Raw genomic sequence first — 22,532 nt, 5'->3', positions numbered from 1 at the left:
TCAAACTCTTTTCTAAATTCCTCTCTAATTGTGAGACATTAAATTTTTTATTTGAACCTCCTTTTAAATTGGATGTATGCAGCTTAAGTCTCTTGAAGACCCAAAACTTTTCATGTTCAGTGAGAGGAAGAATTTAAAATTGCTTGAACTTTTGCAAATCAGAGTTGCTTATTCTCCAATAATCGCTGTTCACTTACCAATGACTCTTTTCACGTTGTTTTGATTATTTATTAAGTTACTGTGTTGCTGTGCTTGTTAGACAAAACTCTTTCTACTCAAGAAGGAATTTCTGGCTAATTACTCATTTAACTGCTGAAATGACTGTTGTTTCTGTAGGAAGTGAAATGAGTTGAAGACAACAACATTTCTCGCAACAAATAAAGTCTCTACCCTGAGAAACTAACAGAAAATGATGGTGCTTTGCATTCATCCAAAACCATTAATCCCTTCACTGCCTGCATGACATACTGAGTATGTAACTAAATTTGCAGTTTGTGTGGCTTCATGACATACTCAGTATGTCAAAAGTTAGAGAGTAACAGTCAAATCCCCAGCACTGAAGATGTAAAATAACCTGGCATCTAAGGCTAAAAACAGTTTAGAAGACTGGTAAGAACTAATGCCCAGTTCCACATCTGGCAAAACAGATTTAGTGTCAAATTCTGAAAAAAAGAGTCAATTTGTGTTGGCACAAGACTTCTCATTACGATTGGCAGCAAAGGGGTTAATTGATTGATATTGTCAATCCATAACAGAACATTTTATTACTTTCAATCCAAGATAGATCTTATTGATTTTAAAACCAGTTTCTTGAAAGTGTATAATATAGATTTAGATGTGGGGAATGATATCACCCCTAATTAGAAAGTTGATGAGTTCTGGTGGCTTGGATGAACAAAATTTGGGAGGCAATTATGTATTATTACAATGATATCAAATGGTACAGAGACAAAACTGTAAAACATTGTTGTTATTGGTTATCTCATTGCCAGGAAGGAGAAGTAATCCATGCCACATTAACAGCATATAAGGGCTGATTTCTATGATTAATGGCCAACCACATGCAACATAACATTCATGGTACTCTTGAAGGTTTTTGGAGAGGTGACTGAATTTAATTTAACTCCAAAACTGAGAGAATCATTCATCAATCAATACTGCACATGGTTATGAAACAGCAGATAATACCCACAATGAATGTCTACCAGTAACTTTGCTTATTGTCAAACTGAGTTTTCAATCTTTGTTCTCATCTGCTAACTACAACATAACTTCCCGTGACCTTCAGAACATTCTAAGACCCTTTTAATTTTCTTAGGTGGCCACAGAAAGCATTCCATTTTCAAAATACATGTAGTTCTCATGTGATCTCAGAGTATTTTGGACTTTTATTCAAATAGTTGTCATGCATAATTTGAAAGATAGATATTGTGTCTATGAGGGAAAATATGATCTATAGTAATGTGGAGAAAAGTTATTGTCCATTCTTTCACAATAAATGTTTGACGACAGTCACATGACTGAAATTCTGACATCACTGCAAGGCTTGTTTAATTTCTTTGACAAGCATAGAGCTAATTGCCATCTTTTCACAATTCACTGTTATGGAGCTGCTTTTTCCATCAACAGGTACTTTAACTGTCACAAGAACATGTGTTCCTCCAGAGATGGTGCGAGCAGCAAATCGGTATGTTGATGCCCCCTCAGAAAGGGGCGTGGCTCCAACATAGGTGATAGCAGCAGCCTCCTTCACTTTTGAACATACCACTTCTTCAGAATTAAGGTTGCCAGGTATATCTACTGTTCCAGAACTCTCATTTAAGCCTCGAAGTTTACCTGAGAGGAATTTGTACAGGTAAAATCCTGCTGTTATTATCATTACCAGTAATGTAAGGGTTGTGGTTTAGTTTTAACTTTGGATCAAAAATAAATTTTCTTTCATTGCTGTTTCCACATCAAAGAACAAAGGAAAACGTAATTAAAACCAAGAATAAATTGAACCATACATACACTAAAAGCTGTTCTCAGAGTCATACCATAGATGATTTATTGACTGGAACAATAAATATGTTAAATATGTTGTCATGTCTTTCCACAAACAAAAAAACACAAAGTACTGGACAGCAAAACATCACTTTTAATTGAAAGCATTTCATAAAAACCTGACAAAATAGCACTCTGAATAAGGAGGAATTGTTCCTCAAAATGCCTTGATTTTTCTTGCAAATTTGCAAGGAAGAATGTTTGCGAATTACACTTGAATCAATCTTCCACACCACTTTATGTGGCTGTACAGGTGTTTAGCAATGAATATCACATATAATATGTTGTGAAAGCAATCATTATCTTCTTGAATACCCTCTAAAAAGGAAAGTAAGGGTGGGTGATAGTTGGATTTCTGTATAAAAAATACAAAAAGCAACACTAACAAATTGACCAAATTTGACTATGAAAGGGTGAAAGAGTGTGGAGGCAAAAGCAACCAGTTTGACTAAATAAAGAATACACCCACCTTGTTTGGTCAAGAAGTCAGCTTCAGTCATGGGGCAGCCTTGTAATAGTTCACCAACAGGTGCCTTGATGCTAACTGGAAACTTACTGGATTGAGTACTAAAAGACCCCAAAAATCATGTCACTTTTAAAGGTAAATCTCCCAGTCCTGGGACACTTAGATTGATTGTCTTTTTTAGTTACACAATGACTCAATAAAGACATTTCCAAATATGCACATGTATCCAGGAAAATAAAATAGCTTATACAAACTGTACAAAGCTAAATTTGGTTCCAATACTTATAGCTCTACTTTCAATACTATTTTGAGAGCAGAGTTTCACAGAATTATTTATAAACTAAACTGAATGCAATTGTATCAACACTTTTCAACAAGTAGTCATTTTATGAACACCAGTTTAAATGTGTGACAGTGACAAAACACATTGTTGTTGTATGATGGCAGCCTACAGAGGTCAGTTCAAATGGCAGCCCCACTATTAAGTTATGTCTGCAGATCTAAGAATTCTGCATTAGTGTCACTGATACTACAGGTTCTAGTAAAATGCCCTGTACCACAGATGAAGTGTGAAATGAAACTCATTTAAAACTTCCTTATACAACAATAGAGAAACTTAACCCACCACAAATTAAAACTGGCAGGCTGAGTTGTATCATTAAAATCAATCCCTACAGTCACTGCAATGGTTGCACCTGGTGCAAGTGATGCTATGTGAGAAATAAATAAAAGATAAGTTCATGAAATAAGTTTAGCAATGATGACCAGTTGATAACCAATCCATTTAATGTCAAATATAAGAGCTGGATGAAGTTAGACAACCAGAGGTACATACAAACAATCTCACTTGATTATTTTATTTACCAAGGTGTATTTTTTTTATCAAATTAACTAAAATGTAAATACAATATCTCAAGAACCCATCTGTTAGGTAGTTCAATGAGACAGATGTTGATTATATTTTGTACATGGGAAGAAGAATCCCTGCTGAACTCTTCAGCACTAGTACATGTAATACCAAAGGTGTCCTAAGCTAACATCTTAAGAAAAAGCAAACAATCAATTCATGAAAGCTCCTTGCACAGTGAGATGGGGTGTTAAGTTACATGGACACACAAGGAGTGAGTAAGTTCTATTAATCTTCCATGTAAAACTTTTATATTTCAGAATATTTAGTGTTGTAAATCAACCATATTTTCTTTCCCCATACTATTTCTTATAAGATGTTCAAATTCTCAACAGGTCCTTGCATAACTTAACATCAGGTTACACAACGCCTGACGCTGTCATGAATTAATCTTTTGCTTTTTCTTGAGACATGAGCTTGGGATGCCTGTGGTAATACAGTACGCTCAGGCCTGCAACTTACTGATTGGTTGAAAGTCATGCATTTTCATTCCTGCTCCTAGTTTCTGTACCACAAAAAGACAAACAAACTTAGATTAGGTATAAAATTCAAACAAAGTTATTAATTTATCCCTGCATGACCAACATAATTAAACCATTACAAGCACTAATGAAATTTTTGTTCACTGGCAAAGTCCCAGCTTTCTGATATCTCTTCTCTTCAATTGCTCTGTTCAAAATAAAGGTTTTAATAGACATGTGACCCTTTAAATAGACCTTGAAAAAAACCTAAACAAGTGGGAGGACAAATGATTAAAAACTTGCCTTTTCTTCCACAGAAATATTAGAAATGGGAGCTTCAGAGTTGTTGACCAGTGTTACTTCCACAGCTACCATGGATGTGGAGTAAATGCAAGGACCTCTTGTAAATTTGTAACTGCCACTGAGTCCTTTGCCCTGCATGCGATGGAGAAGCTCGTGTGATTTTGCAGATGAAAAACTTGGACTAAGCTGTTAAAAGAAAAAATAAAATTATTTTGTGACTCTAAGAAATTTAAGAACCACACTGCTTTCGAAAGTGTGCTATTCAAAAATCTGAAAGAGAGAAATAAAGTTTCAGGGCCAAAGTCTACAATGCCTTTTCAATGAGACTTTGAGTTCTGTTTCCTGCACAACAGACTTGCAACTTAATACAATGTATGAAAAATATCGCCTGGATGGGGACTTATGAAAAGATTTTGCTCATCATATAAATGTCAAACAAGGATATGATCTTTAACACAGTATCTTCACTTACTGGGGCAATGACAGTAGGTGCATCATTTGAAAATGATAAAGATTCGATCTCAGAAGCAAGACTTGGTGACATTATGTTACTGGAACTTGAACCTACACTGGAAGTCACTGGTTCATTTACTGCAACAAAAATCATACCATCATATACTTGATTGAAGGATAACACTACTGATATACCCACAAAACAGAAAATTTTCTAAATATCTACTCTTCAGATATAAAATGATTTATATCAACCATGTCCTGTTTAGTTAGAGAGTCTGTGGGTTGTACTTACGGTCATCAAGAATCAATAATGTGTTGCCCTTGTCCGAAGCTGGTTTTCCTTGGGATGATTTTTCTTGCTTGGTAGTCTTAACTGGTGTCTTAGGTTTCTTTACTGGAATCTAAAATAGAATGGGATGCAAAATCCCTCTTCAACTAAAAAAGCTTGCTTAAGCATTTTAAATCTTTCTATATATGCAAGTACAAAGGATCTGCTGACATGAGCCTAACACATAGCTAAAATTTACCCTCATGTTCTCTACAAGAAATGGTAATGACTTTTTCCACTCTGACAAAACTCCAACCACATTCAATGTTTTTTCCAGCATGTGGTTTACTTCCCCATTCCCCAGGTCTTTAGTGTGGTTTGTATCATAGTTTCATTTGACAGTTCATTTTTTAAAATTCATCTCAAAAAACTAAAATACAAATTAAAACACCATGACCTTTGTCAGACTAGAGCTAGACTGTCTGACCAGGGCTTAACTGCTTTGAGAGTTACAAGTATGGTTTTTAACCATAAAAAAAACAACAGTGTAACATATCATTGAAGGTAACCTTCTCATCTTCGGATGAAATATCTGAACTGTTTTCACTGCTTTCATCTGTCTCTGACTCTGAAGATGACTTCTCCTCACTTTCACTTGCATCACTCTCCTCCTCACTATCACCTGATAAGAAGAAGCATGCAAAAATTAAATACTTTCAGAGTCTTTTTTTCAGATTTTTAGGTCCATGTTGCAAGTTATTTGATGCTTGATTTGTGGTATCTGCAGGAGAGAGGCCCTATTGAGGGGAGGGAGGGGGGTCTGAGTATCCCATATTCTATCAATTTTTGGCCTAAATATCCTGTATCCATTTATTCCTGTGGATGGTTTCCCTATAATTTCAGTTTGATATCCCGAAATCTCTAATATAAATATCCCTTATACCATTTAATTTTTCCTTAAGTACCATATGTCCTTATAATTTTTTCCCAAATATCCCATAGGACATAGGCCTTGATAAGTCTCTCTGTGGACCACATGAGTTATGTGCTATCAGACCTGAATATCTGTAAATAACCATTACTTATGCACATGATCTCATTTGAGGAATATTGTAAACAGTACCCTTAGTAGATGCCTCTGATTCTGTCTTGCTCTGATCCTCATCTTCATCCTCTTCTGAACCGCTGCTGCTTCCACTCTCTTCCGCACTGTCACTCTCTGATATTTAACAGTAAAAAAATTAACCTTAATCCAATAAGTGACTTTGAGAAATCCCCATTTCTATCTTCTATGGCTGTACATTTACCCAAAAAATCTCTATCCATGAAGGTGAATCTCTTGAACAAAATACATTGCTTTTAAATCAAACACAAAAGTGGAAAAAAAAAAGAGAAAAAGAAATTGGTTAGAGTGATATACATTGGAGTAAAGTCTTAGTGCAAAGCTTTTCGGTAATTGTGAAGAAGAGCTCCCCAAAAAACCTGTCGGCCGACTGTCGGTCAACTGTCGGCCGACAGGTTACCGACAGTCTACCGACAGCTAACCAACAGGTTACCGACAAGAAAAAAGAAAAATTGTGTTAAAAACGAACAGTTAACGTGACATAACAATCCATAATGGTGATGTATGACTTGACAGACTTCACCTACGTACCGATCGACGGCAAAGTTGAAAGTATGTAAAGAAATGTTTCTTCCAAAATGTTGTTATCAGATGCGTATAGGATATATCACTTGCGTAATTTACAACACACCAGACAATCTAAGAATCGCATTGGAAGATAATTTAATCGAAAAACTCGGCCAAAAACTCTGATAACCAATTTCAAGTTTAATAAATGATACAACTATGAATCTTTTTACTCGTTATGTTAAGTAATAAATTACTATACGCAACAATTCGATAATTAGACTTGGATGCGTGATGCGATAATTGATTTAGGCGTGCGCCGTTAAAATCACGATTCTACGAGTGAAGTATCTTGTATATTTCACCACTCACAAAACGGCTCCTTTAGGAGCCACCAAATCTTGAAAGTCAATTGTCAACGTATTACACATGTTGGATGTTGTATCAAGCGAAAACCGAGAGAAAACATTAAGGTTTGTGTTAACGTTTCACGGACAAGCTACCGACAAGCTACCGACAGGTAACCGACACATTACCAACAGTCGGCCGACTGTCGGCCGACTGTCGGCCGACTGTCGGCCGACTGTCGGCCGACTGTCGGCCGACTGTCGGCCGACTGTCGGTCCACTGTCGGCCGACAGGTAGCCTATATTTTGGGCAAAACCTGTTGGCCGTCTGTCGGCCAACCGTCGGCCGACTGTCGGCCGACTGTTGGCCGACAGACGACCAACTGTCGGCCGACTGTCGGCCGACAGTTGACCGACAGTTGACCGACAGTTGGCCGACAGACGACCAACTGTCGGCCGACTGTCGGCCGACAGTTGACCGACAGTTGACCGACAGTTGGCCGACAGGTTTTTTGGGGAGCTCTTCTTCACAATTACCAGCTTTTCAATCAATCAGTTTCTAGAAGGCACCCACCATAAAAATTTCATGACATGGTTTGAAAAAGGGTAACAGAAACAACAAATTAAAAAATATTAGAAAAAAAAGTGAACTAGCTTCATTGTTTGAGAGGGTAAGTTTCTAAAGAAACTGTGGTGCTGCATTATTGGGGGAGTTATAGCAAGATAAACTTGGTTTCATCAACTGAGTTGATAATGTAAATTGGCCACTGTAAAGAGTTTCAAAGCCAATGATTCGAGCATTAGCCCTTCATCAGAGCTCTTCATCCTTTTGCTCTGACAGAGCATAGCATACATAACTGCTCTTTACACAACATTCAAACCATTGCCTTGAAATAATTTGCTCATGTCAAATTTGTGTTTATTCACATATGTAGCACTTGAGGTAGTTTCTCTTACTTACACCTCTAAAAAACTCTTGCATATCTTTCTATTTCTCCAAATTTTCTAGTAAGTGATTTATGTCTTGATAAATGCAGGTTGAGGCATGGACCTGTCAGTTATTGTCAATAAAAAGCTGAATTCAAGTATCAAAAAGTTATAACTGTCTCGGAATTTGGATAATAAGTTGTATCCACCAGTCTTGTTATTCTGGGAGCTGTTCAAACAAAAACCGACATCTTTTTCACAAATAGTAATACAAAATAGAATATAACACCTTTCATACCTGATTCTGAGCCTGATTCTGTCTCTGACTCTGAGTAAAAAGAAGTTTTCTTTGCTTTACCAGTTTTCTTCCTAGAGCTTGTTCCCCATACTGGCTCAATCTTAAAAGCAGTAACAATATTTTCATAGTCAGTTAGTCCTCCAGAAAATGAGTAGCAGACATAGAGGTACAGTATGGGGAAGTAGTGTGGGGGGGTGTTGGTGCAACATCAAGCTAACTGCATCTAATACTCACTTCTACATTTCTGACAGAAGGATCTGGAGCAACCTCTGGAAACTGAGGTAATTCCTGATAACCATTAGCTTTAAGGTTCATCATATGAGACAAAGAGCCAACCTGAAACCCTTGGCGATCTGAAAAGAATGCAAGTTGAAAAGTTAAGCAAACACAAATGAGTTTGAAGCATAGATAACTTCAAAGACTTTCCATATTTTTGCTCTGTTCTACACTGTAAAACTGTGGCATATTTTGCATGTTCCATCGCCCTAATATGGCAAAATGGAATATAAGGGGTATAACAAATTTAGGAAGTCAACATGTTTCAACAAACATTTTCAAAATTTTCCCTTTAATTTGCCCAATACCTTACAGCTGTATATACTGTGTTACTTTGACATGATTAATAATAAACCTCACCTTTAAACACTGATTGTATAATTGGGGGTGGTTTTGAAGCCAAGAAAATTTTCTTCACATGTTTACTTAGATGACCTCCCTACAAAGTGTGGAAAGCAAAATTGATTAACAGCTGGTTTTTTAAGAGTTCTGTAGATAAATAGACTGGAAAAACATAATTTTTAACATCTGTGTTCATATGCATTTTTGTCACTGGTATTAATTCACACTTGCACTTCCTTGCTACAAATGCATTGACCAATTCCCCTCTAAATTTTGTTAATAACATTTTGTACACACACTTCCATTCATTTATAATAATATAAATTATTTAGATGATAGAATGAGCTGACTAGCAAATATGAATGTGAAATAAATTTGTAACATTCAAACATAAGGTCTCAGACAAACTTTTCTAAATAACAGTTGAAGGAAAAGAGAATCTCAGGATTTGGAGATCACAGGCTCACCGTATCACTTGGAATAAGCAGTTGCCGTAGAAACCTAGCTCGGTCTCTGACATCATAACTCTGGTCATATTTTGCAAGGTTCAGTACATACTGACCAAGAAGTTTTGTCTGAAATGGATTAAAAACAAATGTTAAAGAAAGTTATGTTCCTGGGTTAGGGGTAATCATCATATAAATTTTATTCAAAATATGAAGTAAAGAATTGTTCTTTCTCCAGAGTTGCTGGGTCTAAGACTTTCTAATAGGCTATTGACAGTAAACCATTTTTAATGTTTCTTTATATACAGCATTGATCCAAAGCCTTTCTCAAGAGCAAAACATAATGACCCCTATCAACCTCTCCCAAAAGACTACGAGTCAAACTCTGAGATACATGGAATAAGCATCTGAATAAATAAACACATAGTAAGTAAATGTACTACATGTGTACATACCTGTTTAGGGTTTGTTATGAAGAGCTTTGCAGCTAAATTCAAAATTTGTAACTTGACAATGTCTTCCTGCAGTGATGAAAATACAGTCAAGTAATCTATATAATGTATTTGAATTCATTTCATGTTGTGTTCAAAACATTCTCTTAGTGGCACAGGTCTGCAGTCCCAGTTAAAAAAGGACTTTCAGTCTACTGTTCTTATTCATCTACTCAACAAGCCTTTGTTATACAATCACTTACTGTAACCATAGTACATTTTTAATGACTGTGAGGGTTAAGGTCACTCTCAACCTATTTACCTGAAGCTCATGTAAAATCATGCAGTACCAGGTATACCTTACCTCTGATCCAAATATTTTTGCCATTTTCCTCAAAACATCTGGTGCTACCTTTGGCACTCTTTCACAATATTCTCCTAATAACCACAGAATACTTGCTCTGGCCATTGGAACCTATTTAAAATATGAAATGCTAAGACAAAGCTACAAACAAAGAGAAAAGAACCTTGCTCATACTTCAGGATTAACTGAGAACTTATTCAAAGATTTGTGTCCAAAATTGACTTTGTTTGCCATGAGCTTGAAATTCGTTAAGAGTTTTACAAAGTTGTTAAAGCTGAAAAATGTAGTAGCTTATAACCCATTCACACCAGCAAAACATCAGAAATAGAGAACTAAAAACTGACTCTTCGATCCAAGTAATTGCTATCTTGTATTTTCAGATGCTACATTTGAAGTCCACCAACATCAGTTCAAGTAACTTCTATGAGGAAAAAATTTTAAACCATGTTTAACAAAACAGCTTTAAAACATGTTTAGGCTTTGGTGTGAATGGGGTATAACATTGGAAGTAGTAACAGTGACTTGCATACGTGTACACTAACCGTGATGGTATCTACTAATTTTGCCATATGCATGATGATCTCTGAATTCCCCTTAGGCTGCGAAAAAAAATAAAAATTAAAGTGTAACACCAATAATAAACAGCAGGTCCACTAAAATCAATTTTTTTTAAAAATCATTGCATTTAAAACATAAAATTACACAAATTATGAACTGGTGTAACTTTGATGATCATAATAAAAATAATTTAATATATAATTTCATAATTACCTTAAGCTGTAGAAGTTTTTTGATGACCACTACACTCTCTGCTACCACTACCTCTGTTAACAGAATATATTTAACAAGAATGAATGATCTTTTCAAGAATCATCAGCCTGCAAGTTACACCTACCAGAAATTTTCATGTTAATTTTTTTAAGAATAATGTTTGAAGCTTGGTTTCTAAGCTGGTGTTGAGGTTACACCAACAAATATGTACTGGGGGGGGGGGGGTACTGCCTGGTTAATACAAGTACAACTAAGGTTTACATGCAGCCAACACAAAATTTTTATGTACCATCTCTGTTAGAAAGCAGTCGCACCAGGCCAGCTAAGCAAGTCTCTGTAACCTCAGAAATGTTTGAGGCACATCGCCCAATGGCTTGAATTGTTGAAGCTACAAACTGCTTATCTGGACTGGATATATAGCTCTAAAAGAAAAAATTCATAAATAAATTTGATTCACATTGATCAAAAAGATGGTAAATTCAGTGGCTCAGTTGAATCGTAATAATAGTATTGTTATGAGCATGAGAGAAGGCCTTCAAACAAGAGTTAGCCTTGTAACCTTCCAACCACTTTTGACATCAGTGCTCATAGTGGTATGAAGGATTACTTATTCAATGGTTAACAGCGAACAAAAATGAACAGAGAAACAAATTTCAAAATAAAATCCAAGTTACTTAAAATCCCACCTGGAAATAACTAGTAAGACCAATTAGCTATCTATATATAGAGAATAGCCATGAAAGTGGACATTGAAGACAAAGAACAATTCCAGCACATAGCAGAGTGGAGACAACTTAACATAGGCTGTCACTGCCCCAGCACGCACACAGAAGATAAAATAGACACCAGTTACTGCACATGAAATATTTTGAAGTTATACTTAAAAAAAACATCATCTCATACTTGGAACTCTCTAAGTATTGTGCCAATACTTGTCTCTCCAGCAATATTTGTCATAACTTCTAGCTACAATGAAAACAAGAAAATAATTAAAATCACCCACACACAGGACAGGTAAAAACTTAGTAAGGCTTTGGTTAGATTACATGATGATAATGATCTTAGAGAAAACCTGGAATTCCTCCCCATTTTTCATTACCCAAGATTTTGAAAGGAAGCCATGAGGAGTCATGAAAATTAGCTTTATTCTTATAAATTACTTACAGACACTGAAAGGGTGACATCATATGACTGGGTGTCATACACTTAAAAAACATATGAACAACCCATTTGATGTCCATTCATTAAAAATCTCAAAATTACTTCTATCATGAGTAACCTGAATAATTTACCTTTAATAAACGGATGTGTGTTGGATCACTTGAATGGACAAAGAATCCTTTCAGGTATGGCTCAAACATTCCCTGCAAAAAAATTATCCATTGACTAATTAATGTTAAAAAATTTATGTTGAAAAATTGATTATGGGTATTAGATGATTAAAAAAAGTAAATAACGAATTGATCAGAATTTTTACTATAAATACAATTGCTGAAAAACTAATTTTTAGCAATACTACCCAATCAACAAGGTCCAACAATAAACATTATTCAAGCTGCTTTCTGCAACCCAATCACAGCCTTTTAGCAAAAGCACTTTTTTACTTTGTCACCATCACTTTAACTAAGCATTAAACATGAGAGAGCCATTCACCCTTTACACCTTAACATCAGTATGCCTATTCTTTATACTTTTCTCTATACATCTCCTCAGATGCTTTAAAGGAGAATTTGTTTAACAATCAAGAGCTTACTAAGTTGGCAATAATTTCTTTTATTCTTGTGACCTTTATGTGTGACTCAGGGGGAATATTGAAAGTAGAAATAAGATGCTATTCACTCTCTACCTTTCTTGTGAAAGACATTGTTGCAATATTACTGAGGACAACACTTTGGACCTCCCTAGAAGAGAAAAAAAAAACATGACTGTAAAATTAACTATTTCAAATGTGTGAAAAATCAAATGAATTTTAGTGGTTTAGTAGTTTAGAAACACTCTTTTAAGTCCCTCTTCAGCTTTAACTCTTCAATTGTTTCAAGATAGATTTAATGTGCAACAAAATTCATCGTCACAAACTTTCAAATATTCAACCAGAAATGTTTTAATCACTAAAAGTCCCATTTTTCCAGACTAGAAGGACAACTTTTGTCAACAATTTTAAATGTATTTTTTTCTCTTTGTGATATCTTGTGATGCAATAAAGGTATATCTTCAAAGTTAGTGTGTCTTAACACATGACACATTACTCTAGCTTACTATGTTGGTCAATGGTTGTAAACGCATTCCTACCTGTGACTTCTAAGGAGTCTGACTAAGGAACGTGCCACAATTCCAACTTCATTTGTGGGTGCTAAATGATGATACACTCTTGCTACTGCCATCACCACCTGTTAATGATAAACAGTAGATCAAATAAGTATCCACAATCATATACTGGCTAGTTCTGCCACAAAGAATGCTGTTCATCATTTTAACTTGTTATTACAAACTGTAAGTTTCATTATTTCATTATTCAGATGGCAACTTACTGCTGCATTCCTGCTCTGAAGAAGTGGCTTACATGTCCTCAACAGAAGGCGATGATCAGGATCCATCATGTAAGTCTGCTTCTTAGGTTCCTTTCTGGATTCATCATCATCAGAATCATCATCAGAATCATCAGATTGGGGATAGAAGGCTTCCTCTGATGAGGGCTAAACAAAAGTTTATTTAATCAATTCCTTACTTGTAATAAAATTTATCTGACCTATAGTTCTTGCAATCCAGGCAGACAACCTCACCTCTTTGTTTGGGTCAATAAATTGTGATCGGGCATATCTTGTGAGCATATGGATGACAGCAACTTGACCCCACTCATCAATGTCTATCAACAAGTTACACAGTTTGCGGTAGTTTTTGTGAATCAAATCTATTCTCTCTGGGCAAACATCCTCAAAAGCCATAACAGCACTGCCTGCAACAAGCTATAAACAATGTGATAACATTATTATAACCAGAATTGAAATGCAGCCTGTCATATATGAACAAATGTAAGACACCAGGCCAGCTGGAAAAGAAAACATGGCAATGATCACTCTGGGTGATTGTTCAATCCTTACCGTTGTCTTGTCTTTCAATAGTTTCTCTATAACTTCAATAAGACAGTCTTTTTGTTCAGGATCCAAACTGGAAAAGTATAATTTTTTCTGGTTAATCTTTTGGTTTCTATTGATGATTCAACCAAATTAAAAGAGGGGAAGAAATGCAATTGCAATTCATGCTTAACAAAATGAAATAAATTAAATAAATCATATGTAAGAAGTAAAATCCTTGCAGATGACCTGCAATTAGAGAAACTGTAGATAAACTTTAACAAGTTTTGTCCCCATTCCTCTCAGGTACAGCTACATATTAAGAGCAAATCTTTGGCAGGTCTTTTGTTCCTATAGAGGAAACTTGTCATGGAAAAAGCCTGAATTTGCTTCTTCTGAAGGTCAAAATATGGCTTATTTCATTACTGAGGGTGAATTTTGTCACAGAACAAAGAACATCCTAAAATTTTCCTCTGTCCCAACAAAGTAGCTTTGTAGCTCAGACAAAAGTTGTGCCCAACTCACAAGGGATGCTGGACAATGGAGAAGACATCAAAATTTGAAATGGACCATTAAAAAAGGGGAGGAGGTGGGACTTAAACCTTGGGTAGTTTTTTTCCTCCAGTATCTTTGGTCATAATTTTTCTTCTTAATGTGGGAGAATAAGAATGTGTGACTGAGTTACAACAAAACATAAAGAATGGCATACCTGTAAAGTTTGGGAATGGCATGAGCAGCAGTTTTCCGAACATAAGGTGACATATCTGCAACTCCCTGGAAAGAGTTATACATTTCTTAGTCTCCTAATATTCCTGATAAGTATAATTCAGACCCCAATAGTAATATCATGGTTATTGTGGATTTCTCACTATGGGATTAGCCTTTCCAAAAGCACAGCTAATTGAACATAAAGTGAAACAAATAGTTGTCCACCAGTAGCTTAGGACAGTTATTACAATCTTTGCATTCACTTACTTCTTTTATTGCTAGCATCATGATTGGTGCAATAACAGGAACTCTGATACTTGACAAAACCCGTAAAGCACTTCCACGGATAAGTTGGTTTGGATCCTGAGCATTAAGAGGCAAAGATGACAAAATTATTCTGATGTAAAAACAGGTGAAAGTGACAGGATCTGCCTTTCTTCAGTTGATTACTAGTACCTCACATTACGGGACTGAGAGTGACTTCTCTGAAAAAAAGCTAGAGTTAAAAATACTTAGAGCTAAAAATACCTAGAGTTAGCAGTTTTCTTGGTGATTATGGTCATACCTCCAAGACAAATCTGAGTATTGATTAGTATTACAGAGGTTACAGGGAGGTTTATAGCTATAGAGCAGTCTGGACAAGCACACTTTCTGGGTATTCTCATTCAGGTATAATCCAATATATCATCTACAGTAGTTGCTTATTCACATGGATCTGACCAACCTTCAGTCCTTTCTGAAATGTGCTTATAGAGAGGAGAGCTAAGTCTTGTTGTTCTTCAGCATATCTGACGAGGTACAAGTAAACCAGCTTTTTGACCTGCCAAAATAAAAAAAAATGTTGTGTCAGAGAGCATAACTTATGTCAGAATCCCTGTTACTGTCTAAATTCAAACAAGATATTGGGAGAAAAAATACCAGTTAATGCCGACATTTCAGCAATGCTCTATTAAATAACAAAAAACAAATCACTTACTTCAACATTTTTAGAGACAACATTCTTAACCACTGCAGCAAAAAGGTCTGATACATCTCTCCCATCAGCCATCATCTGCGATCAAAAAAAGTTGTAACTGACTTATAGGTTGCTAAGTAACTCCTCAGAGGCCTAATGGGTGAAAGAACTTGTCACAAATCCCTAGCATGAAGTGTCTGAAAGTATTGTTCTTATCCCAGATAGCATGCCAATCTATCTTAAATGACTTTGACAATTATCAACTTGAATGTACTTAATGTGAAATAACTTCCACACTATAGACAGAGAAATGAAATTTTGAGTATAAGGTCTCTCTCATAGAAAGCTACTGCAGATATCTGCGGCTAACAATGGAACTTATAGTTGATAATCAACCAACTATATTTTATATTTACCAGTAATATACCTTTTACATTAGTTTCTTTAGAACTAGTCACAAATCATCTTGAATGACTCAAGCACATTACTAGCTTTACTTGATTATTCAACAACAACAACCTAAGGTGAAGGTACTACCATTGCAATATTTTATCAGTTTATCAGGGTACTAACCTAAGTGGGATGTTTGGAAAACACAAGAGAGACTGGTAAATTTGTTTACCTTTCCTTAAGGATTTACAAATTTATTGAATTTGTAGGTCATTACTTCAGTCTAAGAACTTCTCCATCCACAAATAAAAGGGTGTTTCATGACTGCCACCATAATTATATTATTTCACATATTTCAACTGAATGCTTTGAGAGTAATTATATAAAGAGGTGCTTATTTCAATTTTAATGATCCCTACTGTTCCCCCTTTTTTCTTCACTACTTTTAATTTAACCCTTGGAAGTTAGCTGTGAGTGATGTTTTTGTATCATCTACAAAAATCCCTTGGGACTTTGGCTGTAATGGATCATAAACCAAGAAAAAAGGTGGATAACTACTATTACAAAACAACTATGGGTGTATTGTTACAATGAATGATAAGTGTTTGACCAATTAGAGTACATTTAGTGTCTAAGAGGATAGTGTTAAAGCATGGCAGCTATAATGAACAAAACTGCAGAAAATCTTCATTTTTTTTAAAGTTGGTTGAGATGTATTGAGTGTAGTTCTGAATTTTTATCTTCTATTTAAGGGGAAAAAAATAAGAGTTTATCAGTTTTTTTGACTAATACGAATACAATACTAATGTCAGTAAATTCTTTGGCTCAGGTGTCTACAAATCTATAAAGAAATGAGCTGAGGTTAAATACATAAACGTCCTGCTTTTGACCTATTCTAGTTAGCATCACAAGACTATAAAACAGAAAATCCAAGTTCAATTACCTGAAAACTGGAGCACCAAAAGGTAGAAATCGTAATAACGTTTGTCGTGCTCCTAGATTTACACATACTGATCCAGTGTTCGAATTCCGCTATCAAGCCTGTCAAACCTTGATAAAGATGAAGACTTACCCCAACAATCCTTTTCATCGCGTCCAGTTTAAGACTATCCTTTGTACTGTCTAACATATTTTTCAAATCATCGTGTCTGTAATAAAAGTTGAGATTTTGATGACCTCTGGAAATCGAAAGCTCGTGAAAGTAAGGGACATCGATCAGGTTGGTGCAAATCATACAGAAAGGACGAAAGTTACCTTTGAAAATCACTAGAAAAAAATCCCACAGCTCTTGTATCAGGGACATCTGAGTCCCCTTCCGGTTTTTCAGCATTGTAAGACATATTCAAAGCACTAAAAACAATGAATCAAATCTCCGACCAAGCTAATCTAACATGGCTGCCGTCGTGGAAGTTTTCCTTGTGACTCAGCCCCAGTCTACCGTGCTAATAATGTCAACAGAGGAGAAAAACCGCGAGGGACGGTGATCTACTACTAGTAACCCGCGCCATTTTCAAGAACACTTGTCGGAATAAATAATGGAGGAATTTCAAACGACTGACGGCAGAGGAAAACATAACCAGGTTAGATTTTCTTGGGTGCTCTTATGAAAGGAAATCGGGAGTGAGTTACTGGAATGATGGGCATGTGAGATTGCTCTGTGTTCTGGTCATATTGTTCCACTTCGAAGGATATATCTACAAAGATTGATACGAACTACTTTTCTAGGTTTTTACATGGCTGCAGCAAGTCTTTGGCCAAGATCATATTCCCCAGTTTGAGATAAACAGCTTCACTTTGAATGTACTGGAACGACTTGCGAAAAGAAATCTGAAACAGAATAAGCATGCTGAACTTGTCACAAAGGACCATACTCAGAAGACGGTGGAATATTCTGCTGAAGGTGCTATACGCTTAATCTTTATTGGACACATTTTTTTTCATACACATTACGATAAAGTCTTCCTATTCTTTCGGTTTACCTCTATTTTTTACTTGTAACTATAAAGGTAGGTCTGTATGTCCAGGTATTTCTAGATATAAAAGCTTAAACATTCGAGTCTCATGTGGGTCTACGTAATTTTGGTGATTGGTTCAGAAAGATGACTTTTGAAAGTTCAAGAACTTTCAAAACAGTGCTTATACCCACCTAGCGTAAAATTTTCTTGCATCATACGAATTTCTATGCTTTAACTTTCCATGTTATCGTGAAAATGATTAATTCAGGACCACTGAAACGCATAAGGATGGATAATTTGTTTTGTCTGTAATCAGTTGAAAGACTCAGCAGGATAACAGAACAAGTGGGTTTACCAGTATCCTGCATGTCACAGTCAGGACACATGAGTTTAAAAACCCTAGCATCTATGGCCTTGTTGCTTGGGACCAAAGACTGCTCCACTTCAAGGTAAGCAGATTTGGTGAATTATTGAATGCAAAACAGTTAAGACAGTTGTTTTCCCTAAAAAATATTGAAGGAGTGGTATCCTTATTGTTATTTTGGTGCTGAGACAAATCCATTGCACTTTCTGAAGTTGACTGAAGAGAAGTGAGAGGATGGTGGTTTCTCATCCTAGTTGTCACTAAAAGAAAGCGTATATTGCCCATGGCTTGCATGCAAAAAAAGAAAACAAAATCCGAATGGTATTTCAAAATAGGTTATTCATTAGTTAATTTATGAACTGTTTTATAAAGTCAGAGAAAAAAATGGGATTTCTGATGTTTGAGTGGCTGTAGTGTAAGCTGTTGGTACCAGACCCCAAGCAAACCTCTCCTGGACTTGTCTCAAATATACCTGCAGGCAGAGAAATGGGTATCCTGTGGTACTAGTAATAATGAGGGCCTGTTCACAAGCTAAGTCCTTCTAGATGATCATCTGGGGTCAAGTATGCAATTTTCATGCTTACTTGTAAAAAGCAATAAATGTCACTGGACATCATCTGTCTGCAGAGAGAAAAATCTCTCTCTAATAATTTTCACAGTGGTTTTTCATTCATTGTTAGTCTTCTGTTGGGCATTGCTGAACAAAACCAGGCCCTGTCTGCTGCAGTGGATGCTAACACAGAGGAGAAACGACTTCTGTCCAGATTAGTGGTGAAGACAAAGAAAGCACAAGCTGATGCTTCTGATCTACAGAGGTATCAACTGATAAACTCAGATTATCATATTATGCACCAATTATTACATAACCCTTTAATTCCACCAATTATTATGTAGCCCTTGTACTCCAAAGATCAAAATGTCAATTCACTGCACTGTACTCCATTCACTGCTTAATTATATTTTTGGCTTTGAGAATTTGGTGTCAAATCAATCAGCATCTCCAAATTTATGGTTTCCTTTCTTCATCTCACCTTTTTGCTCCAGAATTTATGTAATTGTAATATCCATATAACACCACCAACAACAACAACAACCAAACAGCATGGTTATAATCTATTCTGGAAATACTGCAAGTCTTAGTAGCTTGCTGGCCTTTCACTGTTGAAGCTTATCATGTTTTCTTAGCATGACATAACCAAAAGTATTGGTAGTCCAGGGTGGAGATAGGTGTTGTGAAGGTAAAATGTCAAACTAAAAAACATGGTGCAATGACCCAGCCAGAGCTTTGCCACCTTATCTCCCATATTGGAAAAAAGAGGGACTGTTAGGGTAAAGTCTGTAATCAAGCAAAGGTATAGTTTACTTCAAGAGTTGCATTGTTCCAGGTCTCTTGATGGACTCCAGGATCAAATAACATTACAGACTCCTCAGCTGAAGAAAAATGCACAAGAAACTGACTTTGTTAAACTCAAGTGTAAAGAATATGAGAAAAGCAACAGGGAACTTGAGGTACAAGTAAAGCTCAGAACTATATATTTCTGTAATTCTCAATAATAATAAAAACGTCAATTTATTAATTGAATAATAAGATGTTTGTCACCAGGATCACCTTGCTCAAAACTGACCAGTCTGATTATTGAAAATGAGCCACAATTCCATTATAAGTGTCTTTGTCATCTTTGCTTGCATTGTCCTTAAGCAGGGATTGGCACAACTGAATTAAAATAGAATCATTTACCATTTCCAATTATTCTCAAATTGTTCTATTGGTGAGTGATGCATTTAACTTTAACAACACAGTACTATGTAATGATTTCATAATTTTTGGTTCACAGCATACCTAAATGTTACTGGTCGATGAACTAGGTTATTTCTTGCCCAGAGATTCTTTAGTTGTAATTGGACATGATATTATATTCCTGGATTATGCTGACTGCACTTCAATGAATCCACCAACCACCTAACTGGTTAAAATAACCTTTCATAAAAAGAGCTTTCCATCAAATGATCCAAAGCTGTAGATTTCTCAAAATGGAGAGATAAGTAAATAAGAATGTCTGTATTAAAGATGTTTCACTTATATTATTACCACAGTTATTTGCATGTAAAAATTAGAATTACAACTCCTTCTTTCTTTAAAACAATTTGTTTTTCTTGGGAATTGGAAATTTTTTAATAAGATTGTGATGAGACTTCAGGTTGTACAGTTAAGCCTTGTTTGAATATCTTGGCATACAGGTGGCCCCTTCAAATGCAAAAAAGTATCAGATGCAATAGAGCATAAAATCCAGTTATGTTGTTGTTTGATTATTTAAGCCTGCTAGGTATAATTCAATTTATACTCAATGTATTAAATCTTTTTTTTTTTTAATATATTTTGTAGGGATATCAAAGCAAAGCACAGTTAGATTCCTCAATCTACCACAATTCCCTTGTTAAGAAGGCAGAGGTATCAACTTAAGCCATCCTATTTACTGTACTTGTGTACTCTACCTGATCAGAGGTCACTCCTTTATACTGATCACTTTGGAAATTTATTGTGAAAGGTTCTGTTAAAAGGTGGAATATCAGTCAGTCCAAATTTTCATACCTATATATTTTTTGATACTGATAATAATGAGTATAGTATCCTTAGTGAAAAATTTAATGGTAAATATAGAATGCGTTAATAAAACCCACTTGCCATCTGAATGAAACTATTCAGCAAAGGTAACAAATAGAAGGGGGAAACTATTTTGGTTTCCCTAAATTTTGACGCACTTAATATGCAACACTAATACAACTGTAAACATCCTTACTCCTTTTGTAATAATTATATCAATTTTTTTTAAATTTAAAACACTGGTCAAATAAGTTAAATTTGGTGATAAATCCTTTGTAAAAAAAAAAAGAAACATTATGGATAACATGACTTAAAAATAACTCTGAAAACCTATCATGATGATGACCCAGTAAAGACTGTCATGTAACTTGCAACATCATTCTTTCAATTTTCAGGAAGTGAGACTAATTGAAGAAAAGATGAAACCAATGAAGAGGAAGTTAGAGGGTTACCATAGCCTTCCACCTGTAAGTGGAGTCTTGTTCAACCCTATAAAGCAAACTTTCGTGAATTACCTTTGGCTTCTCGATGAGACTTTGGTACCTTTGAATTGTTATTTCAAACTGCATTGTACATCATTCTTTGATTTGAAGATTTTAATAATAAACAGAAGATAAAATGGCTAGTGTAAGAGACAAATTCTACCTTATCGTGCTGGAAACACAAAAAATACCTCAGAGCAAAACTGTACAATTGGTTTAAGCCATCCTGCACAACCATGCAATATATTCTATATTTAAATGACTACCAAGTTATCTTTCACTATTATGTATTAGCTCATGTAAATGGTTGACTTGTAATTTTAGGAAACCAATTTTTGTGTGTCATTATTTTTTCAAGGATATTTCTCAAGCTAAGGTGAAAGTTGAAGAAGCAAAAATGCAATTGGTATGTTTTCCCCAATTAAACATTGAGTAGTACACAGTTGTACATTGAACTTTGTTTCAAACATGTCTCTCCATCACTATATTCAAATTATTGAAGCTCCAGTCATTCATACCATGTTTTCTATTATTTTTCTCTTCTCATGAAACAAGCAGTCCATGTTTCATGGTTTTGGTCACTAGCCAGGATAAGTTGGTCTAGCACAAAACATTGAAATTTGTTTAGAAAGATCTTAAAAATCAAACAGATTTTTTTTCTTGAGGTTACATGATGTGATTTTAAAATTTTTATATTATTCTCATGAGAATTTTACTAGCAAGACTTGATTTTGGCTCATTGCTTGATCCAAGGTGTGTTACCTGACACAGTTTTCTTAGCGATTGTGATAATTGTTCTCATGTAAAAGGCCTTTAGTTTGGCACAATGAATTTTTATTGCTCTGATGGTCATGTTTTGACATTCTTAGGAAATGTTAGAGAAACAACTATCCGTCAGCATAGACACACTTCATTTATGATCACTCTTCATTGTTATCAAATGTAAGACTACTCTGGTCCATTCAACACACAAATGAAAAGGCAAAGGACAACGATTTGTTGGAACAAAAGCAACTGTGCATATGGCTTTATAGTTAGTGTCTGGCTTGTGCTGTCCAATGTTCCCTGGAGCTTGCCAAGAACAATTTGGCTCAGTGTTGATGCTAAGAAAGCAACCTTTGCAAGATGGTGCCTGAAGGCACAAAAGCATCATTTCAAATTGGCATGAAGCAAGAAACCAGTTGATATAGTTGAACTCATTTATGGTTTGAAGTTATGCTTGAAACACAGGCAAAGTGCAAGACTATATATTTCATAAGTTTAATGGAT

General features: G+C 35.5%; 2 protein-coding genes across 2 annotated transcripts; one reads left to right on the top strand and one right to left on the bottom strand.

Moving 5' to 3' along the window:
* Nucleotides 1–214: 214 nt before the first annotated feature.
* On the bottom strand, nt 215–17,270 carry LOC131798819 (AP-3 complex subunit beta-2). Its single transcript, XM_059116479.2, has 31 exons — nt 17,115–17,270; nt 16,933–17,008; nt 15,492–15,566; nt 15,240–15,335; nt 14,783–14,878; nt 14,517–14,581; nt 13,835–13,901; nt 13,517–13,699; nt 13,265–13,429; nt 13,026–13,123; nt 12,583–12,637; nt 12,029–12,100; nt 11,640–11,702; nt 11,026–11,158; nt 10,737–10,789; nt 10,508–10,564; nt 9,966–10,076; nt 9,626–9,691; nt 9,192–9,299; nt 8,743–8,821; nt 8,341–8,459; nt 8,107–8,206; nt 6,028–6,123; nt 5,474–5,586; nt 4,929–5,037; nt 4,653–4,771; nt 4,181–4,366; nt 3,879–3,921; nt 3,135–3,219; nt 2,513–2,610; nt 215–1,836 (listed from the first exon to the last, which is right to left on the bottom strand). Exons 1-31 carry the CDS (start codon nt 17,198–17,200, stop codon nt 1,535–1,537), a joined length of 3,174 nt encoding a protein of 1,057 aa, XP_058972462.2. The 5' UTR covers nt 17,201–17,270; the 3' UTR covers nt 215–1,534.
* Nucleotides 17,271–17,360: 90 nt separating this feature from the next.
* Nucleotides 17,361–22,269, top strand: LOC131798807 (HAUS augmin-like complex subunit 1). The gene is made up of 9 exons (XM_059116465.2): nt 17,361–17,440; nt 17,586–17,760; nt 18,132–18,264; nt 18,860–18,994; nt 19,565–19,688; nt 20,563–20,628; nt 21,177–21,248; nt 21,622–21,669; nt 22,133–22,269. The coding sequence occupies exons 1-9, from the start codon at nt 17,396–17,398 to the stop codon at nt 22,181–22,183; spliced, it is 849 nt and encodes a 282-aa protein (XP_058972448.2). The 5' UTR covers nt 17,361–17,395; the 3' UTR covers nt 22,184–22,269.
* The last annotated feature ends 263 nt before the right edge of the window (nt 22,270–22,532 follow it).

Source organism: Pocillopora verrucosa, chromosome 4 (genome assembly GCF_036669915.1).
Source record: "Pocillopora verrucosa isolate sample1 chromosome 4, ASM3666991v2, whole genome shotgun sequence".
NCBI classification, from domain to species: domain Eukaryota; kingdom Metazoa; phylum Cnidaria; class Anthozoa; order Scleractinia; family Pocilloporidae; genus Pocillopora; species Pocillopora verrucosa.
The sequence above is the reverse complement of the archived record's forward strand: the minus strand, read 5'-3'. Positions and strand labels throughout refer to the sequence as shown.

Bases quoted from the DNA above. Each gene is read 5' to 3' on its own strand.
- LOC131798819 (XM_059116479.2), bottom strand. From the start codon at position 17,200: ATGTCTTACAATGCTGAAAAACCGGAAGGGGACTCAGATGTCCCTGAT. The intron at 13,124-13,264 runs GTAAGTTGCCAT...TATCATTAACAG, and splicing joins TTCAGAGCAGGAATGCAGCA to GTGGTGATGGCAGTAGCAAG. The intron at 10,790-11,025 runs GTACATAAAAAT...TTCTGTTAACAG, and splicing joins ACTGCTTTCTAACAGAGATG to AGGTAGTGGTAGCAGAGAGT.
- LOC131798807 (XM_059116465.2), top strand. From the start codon at position 17,396: ATGGAGGAATTTCAAACGACTGACGGCAGAGGAAAACATAACCAG. The intron at 18,995-19,564 runs GTATCAACTGAT...GCATTGTTCCAG, and splicing joins GATGCTTCTGATCTACAGAG to GTCTCTTGATGGACTCCAGG. The intron at 21,249-21,621 runs GTAAGTGGAGTC...TATTTTTTCAAG, and splicing joins GTTACCATAGCCTTCCACCT to GATATTTCTCAAGCTAAGGT.